The sequence below is a fragment of the Drosophila biarmipes genome, chromosome 2L, assembly GCF_025231255.1.
Source record: "Drosophila biarmipes strain raj3 chromosome 2L, RU_DBia_V1.1, whole genome shotgun sequence".
NCBI classification, from domain to species: domain Eukaryota; kingdom Metazoa; phylum Arthropoda; class Insecta; order Diptera; family Drosophilidae; genus Drosophila; species Drosophila biarmipes.
Window position 1 is genome coordinate 24,921,887 of NC_066612.1, and position 6,428 is coordinate 24,928,314.

At 37.5% G+C, this 6,428-nt stretch overlaps 1 protein-coding gene across 3 annotated transcripts; it reads right to left on the reverse strand.

The window, feature by feature from the left end:
- Positions 1-870: 870 nt before the first annotated feature.
- LOC108036831 (profilin) lies at positions 871-5,931 on the reverse strand. Of its 3 annotated transcripts, none has more exons than XM_017113176.3 (5): positions 5,844-5,931; positions 4,661-4,762; positions 4,476-4,592; positions 2,143-2,314; positions 871-1,228 (listed from the first exon to the last, which is right to left on the reverse strand). In XM_017113176.3, the coding sequence occupies exons 3-5, from the start codon at positions 4,584-4,586 to the stop codon at positions 1,131-1,133; spliced, it is 381 nt and encodes a 126-aa protein (XP_016968665.1). In that variant the 5' UTR covers positions 4,587-4,592; positions 4,661-4,762; positions 5,844-5,931; the 3' UTR covers positions 871-1,130. The 3 variants fall into 3 exon arrangements, with proteins under 3 accessions (XP_016968665.1, XP_050740942.1, XP_016968666.1); XM_050884985.1 differs by lacking the exon at positions 5,844-5,931 and adding an exon at positions 5,710-5,728; XM_017113177.3 differs by lacking the exon at positions 5,844-5,931 and adding an exon at positions 5,015-5,164.
- Between the last annotated feature and the right edge of the window lie 497 nt (positions 5,932-6,428).

The window sequence follows — 6,428 nt, forward strand, 5'->3', positions numbered from 1 at the left end:
CTTGGAGGAATAAGAGTGCGAATAAAGAAAACTTAGAAAGCCATTTAAATATTAATGCTTACTGGCAATGGTACAAATGATTTCCAGGATCAGTAAATAGTAATCCTTAGGTGCTAGCCTAGACAACACACACAAAAATCTATGACAATTGTGCCTTCAGTGACATTCTTTAAATTGGAAGTGTAAAATGACCAGCAATAATGTCGACGCATTACAAAGTGAGTGAGGGGGGGTCACCTACATAAAGTGATTTTGTGGATAGTGGATTTTGAATAAGACTTATTTAATGAAGCGTGCGCTTTGTATTTCATATTTAACGCTAAATTATTGTTTTTATATTCTCCACATATTTTTATAAAATTCCAACGACTGCAATTTGGGAATTTTGTTTTTTCCTTCCACCTTACAAAAATGAAGCATTGTGGATCTCCAAGACGTTCACGTATATAAACATATATAAATATATTTATCTATATCGGTTAGTTTTTTCCGTAGCTGCCTTCCTTTGTTTCGTTTGTTTATTTTACTCTCCCCTTGCTGCCCTCCAATAGGTTGTCAAAGAAAATTCTTCTCACTCACTCTTTTATATAAAACAATAGTGTACATTCATGTATTAATATACACAGACGGTTGTGTAAATATTGCTACACAAAAAATTATTCCTGCGTCATTTTGCGTTGTAGTTCTGGTTATTAATTTTGCTTCGACTTTTGTTTGGTGCTGAAGCATTTGTGGTTTTGGATGCTTATAACTAAGATTTTGTTTAATTTTTGTTCAAGACTGAGGATAGATTTTATTTCTTCTGTGACATTTTAGTTATGTTTTCCTTTTATTTTTATCGTATAAACCAAAAAATGTTAAATAAAATAATTTCAGAAATTAAAATTTTTTTTGTATTTGCGTTTTTGACAATTTTTAAGCATATGCAATTTTACTCGTTCCATTCTTCTCGTACACACAAAAAAACCTCAAATATTTTCTTGGCCATCGGTTTTTCCATAAATTTAAATATTATTTATTATGTTTCATGTTAGTTAAGTTATGGTTTTCCTTATCGGTTTTGTTGCTGCTGTTATAGTTGTTGTTGTGTGCTTGTTTGTTGATGTGGGTGTATGTGTTCATTTATTCTCCTAGTACCCGCAAGTAATCAAATAATCTCCAAGTTTTTCTACGACGGATGCGGCCTGTTGGGGCTGTACAGGATCTTCGTAGATAGAAACAATCACGGCTGCAAACGATAATAGAAGCATATGAAAAATGTATGTATGTATGTATATAGCAGATACGAGTAAAAGGTTAATATTCGAAATTAAAAGGTTAATTTTTCGGTTTTCAAGCAGTAATCGGCCGATGCCGCTACAATTTCTTATTTGATAATAGTACGAAGTTAATCAATCGTCGCTGGCTTGTTGGAATAGACCATCGAATATATTGTTTGAATGGTATTTTGAAGTACTATTTACGTCCGGATTGGATTTGTCTAAATACCACAATTTAAAAATTATGGTATTAAAACTAAAAATTATATAGTCGCCTTCACTAACTCTCCTGGTGCACGTTCGCACCAGTGCCGTTACACTGCCGTCTACAGTGATAGTAGTCACCTGCCTGATGAGCGTCCACAGTTATTTGTCAAGGCACGATTGCTTCTTTAATAGATAAAAGTTGTGGTATTATCTTTGTTGATATAGTGAATAAATAAGAAAGCACTCGAATAATGCACTTTATAAAAAGTTGTTTTTAAATTTGCTTTTTCAAAGTTTGCTGAGTTGTACTTCACAATATACTCAATGTATTCTATTCATTTATTTAGAAAATTAAATGTTAAAGGCTAAGAATTTGGCTGTAAATTAAAACATATATCACCTAATTTGGTTAAGTGCATTTCAAGATATACGGGGGTGCCGAAGTGGCCAAAAATGAATATTGAATCTTATCTTATCTTATCTTCTTACAAGGGATTAACTCTTCTAGAAATGACCACGTAGGGATATTAGAAATCAAGACAAATATTTTGTTATTTATCCCAAAAATAGGCAAAAGCATAATACAAAAATTCAGTACCAGGAAGGACTAACTTCACTGAACACCAAGTTAGCTTTCGTATAGCATTTTGACAATTTTTTTTGTAGTCTGATTTACCTTGTGTTGTCTTCATGCAGTGCACTCCGCTCCGGCCGAGCTTAGCGCGTACCACGCGGTCCGTGCCGGAGAGGTAAATGTACCTTTGGCCGGCGAGTGTTACGCCGTTGCTTGTGAGCCCGTCCTGCTGGTCGAATCCGCTGATTAGTTTAGAAAGCTCCTCTTTTGTCACCTGCAAAATTGTATAGTTTTAAGTTAGAATCCAATTAACTATTTGCCCAATTAGTGTTGTACATAATTACACCCGTTACTCGTAGAGTAAAAGGGTATACTAGATTCGCAAAGTATGTAACGGGAAAAAGAAGCGTTTCCGACCCCTTAAAGTATGTATATATAATATTCTTGATCAGGATCACTAGCCGAGACGATCTTGTCATGTGCGTCTGTCTATCTGTCCTTCCTTCCGTATGAACGCTGCAGATTCCTTAGCTTCCTGCGCAGCGCAAGTTTGTATCATTTCATATATTTCATATCGAGGCACTCGACTAAAGCGTTCATCCTTCTAACATTTTGAAGTAAAAAAAGCCTTTTTTAAATACAAAAAATAGAAAAGTAAGAAAACGCTTTTACAATACTATCTCAATTCAATTTCTTTGGCACCGATAAAAAACCGCATTAACATATCTTATTATATTAAACTAATCAGCTGCATTTGAAAATAGCCTGCAATATAGACGACTAATAACTAATTAACAAATATGATCCAATCCATTCCAGGGTGAGAAAGGAGATGTGGCATTTGCTGACTGGGACTAAAAAAGGGATGCGCTATGTGCTCGTCTTGCGTTTCTGATTTTTCAACAAATTTAGCATATTCAGACGACTTGTCCGTTCAGAGCACTCCAATGCTATTCGCTTTGGCCAGCTGCATTATAAGTTTCCGACTTACCGCAGTAATGGCTGATTTTCCCAGGGGGTAACGTGGAAAATTAATTTAAAACTGTTGTACAGTTGATAGTCACCTATTTGTTGCCTTGCAAATGGTGACACATTGAAATGCCTCTTGAACTTAAGGCATCAAGAAGTTTTCAATGAGCGAAAAGCAAAAGAAACGCAGAAAGCTGAGAATAGTCACATAAATCCGGTTTTATATACATACATTTATACCAAAAACGTTCATAACCTAAACAGTGGTGCGCGCCGCATAGCAAAATTTCCACAAGTGCCAAAAAACATTTGCAGTCTCCTAAAATTGAAATGGTTGAATGCATGCACTGCGACTAAAAGAAAACAGATTTTGCCTTTTAAAACAAGTAATGCAAAAAAATATATAGACTTTTTGATAGGCATCTGTAAGAGATTGAGCTTAAATTTAAAACTTAATTTATGAATTAAAATCAAAAGGTAAATTAGGTTATGCGAAAAAATACAGACGTTTAGGGGTAAAATAATACTGAAGCCAAGTGAAAAAATAAGAAATAAAGGAAAAAAAGAAAGAGAATAGAATCAATGTCCAAATTAGTTTCTTTTCTAATGGGACCACCAATCTGAAAGAAAAAGTTGAAAGAATACAAACAAAGGCAAGGGAGTGGCTGAATCGAGTGGAAACGCGCACAAGAGAGCAAAACAAGGATAAGAGTACAGAGTCGAAGTCGACAGGAAGTTGCGAGAAAGAGCAAAAACGTGGCGCGCATACTAAAAATGCTGAGTATTCGCATTAAGAGGTAATACATACTCCACTCGACTTAATTTAACTCAATCTACGCTGGTGACGCGGCATCGCCTGCTAAAGATATTTTCTGTACTTCTGTTTTTTTGACTCCGATAATGAGCACTTATTTTGACCAGTCGCAGACGCATGCAAAAGCAGCGACAGCAACGAAGCAAGAATGCTTGAACTAATAAACTGCGCTGAGTGCGATAAATCCGAGCGTAGTAAAGGGGTGGGGCTGTAGACTGCATTATCAAGAACCAGTGTTGCACAGTGTCCAGGCATTAAAGCCAGCTGCTGATATCATATTTCTATCTCCCAGGGTTCACCTTGAATTGAGGTGAAGGCTGAGTCATTGATAACTTAAATATTATAGACACTAGTCTTATGTGTTGTTTAAACTATTCCTCAGACTACCTTTAGGACCGTTCGGTTGGCTTGCAGCACGATCACCCACACTCCGCTGAATTAACGTAAGAGAAAAGGGAGAGCAGGCCTGCGCAGGAACTGTGCGGGGGGTGAAATTCTTGAGGGTGAAGCTGTTCCTTATCAAGCAAAAGTATGGCGGCAGAGAGAGGGAGACAGCGTTGGAGTCACACCCTTGAACTTGCGAAAATTCATTGTCAACTTGCCGTTAGACACTGGCCGCATTCACCCGTATTTCAAACGCTTATGTACTCACCTCGAATCCATTGGACTGCGCCCAAATGTTGCCATCGTGGCCGGCGATGCAAGCCTTTGTTACGCACTGCGAGGCCAGGAGTTGGTTATCCACATAATCTTGCCAGCTCATGGTTTTCTTTTTTTAGTGGGTGAGGATTGAGTTGGATTGATATGAACTGGATTATAGCTGGGTCGCTTCCTTACCGCACGGCGAATCGCAACTTCGTTTCGGGTTTTAAAAGAAATTGGCAGACAAAGAAAAATATATAACGCCTCCGATTTTGTCCTGTAGTAACTTACTTTAAACTGCAAAGAGAGATGTGGAGAGAGGAAGACAGAAATTAACATTTATACTATCGCATTCGGCAATCTTCCACATTGACTTCTTAGCTCCTTAACAAAGTACACAATAAGCGGCGACTTGTGTAAGGATTTTCAACAGATTTGTTGGTCTATATATATAAATAATTAATTTATAAATACATTATTTATTTATACTTATATTAATTGTGATGAAGCGCACCAACAGCCCAATTTATTTTCTTTAAAAAAACTCACATATACACACACCAAGCACACCCACACGCGAGGGGAATGAGAGGAAGCCAGACAGACACGCACACGTCCGACTCGGGATTCTCGAAACGAACGAGGCTGATTTCAAAAGTCGAATGAGCGCAAAGAGGAATGATAAACCGATTTTGAATTTGTGAAAAATTGACTCAGACGAGAGAGTGCTGCAGGGGGCTGATCCGCTGCTTCGCCAAAGCACTCAATTCCAGACCGTGAGTCACCAGCTAGCTCACTCACCCACTCCTTTTCTAGCGTGAGCGCGAGGTATAGAGAGCAATGGCGCGTCTAGGTTGGAGCGGGAATGTGAGCGAGATGGTCGTACGAGTCGGGCCGATAATAATCAGCCGGCTTCGGAATACGCAAAAGAGCGAGTGAGAGCTAAAGATGACTCAACGGAGGTCCCCTCCTCAGAAAACTTATTTGGTGAGTGTTATGAATCGCCTCTTTTTTTGGCCGGCACGGCGTAACTGTCATAAATTAAAAATAGCCTCTCATTTCAACGCCAGTATCTATTAAATCGCACGTAATATTATGCAGAGCACTCGCAATATATGTGCTAGATGTGGTGAATTGACAAGGAGAATCCAATGAGCAATACCACACGATTGCTAACTTTTTCCACTTATATACACACACATTTCAGAATGCAAAGGCAACGCGATTGGCCAAGTTATATTTACAAGTTTAAGCTTATCCCATTTGAGGAAAGTAGTTTTATTCTAAATTCACTCTGTGTTGGCAGATTGGCTTCCCGAGCACCCAAGTACAGCAAGTCCAGCGAAAATCTTTGCAAAAAGAAATCAACGACACTCACACTTCACACGCTGTGAAAAATCAGAGAGACCTTAAAAGACTTATAAAAGTAGTGCTGGGCGTAAAATACATTGTGCATGATCTTATCGATGTTTCCAGAAATTTGCTCCCTGCAAACATCGATTGTTTTTGTAGCTTACACAAATAGAGCCCGTCTGCACTGGCGCTGAGTTTTCATATTGACATGGGAACGCGACGCAACTTAAACTTTTTCTACACACTAAGTTTTTTTCACTTGTCGAATTTTGTATATTACTCGACATTATTCCGATTTACTGTAGTACATATCATATTATATCATTTATTATTTAGTTAACAAATATTAAATTCAAAGTATGCGACCCAAAAGTAAAATTAATTAAATTAGCACCAAGGAGATTATTTCCATTCTTAAAGTACTAGCCCCACCTGGATAACACGCGAGGTTTGTTTTTCAAAAATCTTATTGTTTGTCTTACTGTCAAGCAGAAAAAATATAAGCAATTAAAAGAAAATAAAAAAATTAGCGGAATTTTCAAAGTAATTTTTCATTTTGGTTAATAAGTAGTTTAACGCTTCTTTCTAGTGTCGCGGATGCTTCGCCAAC

Excerpts from the sequence above, each read along its gene's own strand:
- LOC108036831 (XM_017113176.3), bottom strand. The coding sequence starts at position 4,586 with ATGAGCTGGCAAGATTATGTGGATAACCAACTCCTGGCCTCGCAGTGC. Across the intron at positions 2,315-4,475 it reads CGCAGTCCAATGGATTCGAG|GTGACAAAAGAGGAGCTTTC; the intron begins GTGAGTACATAA and ends ACAATTTTGCAG. Across the intron at positions 1,229-2,142 it reads CTGCATGAAGACAACACAAG|CCGTGATTGTTTCTATCTAC; the intron begins GTAAATCAGACT and ends TATCGTTTGCAG.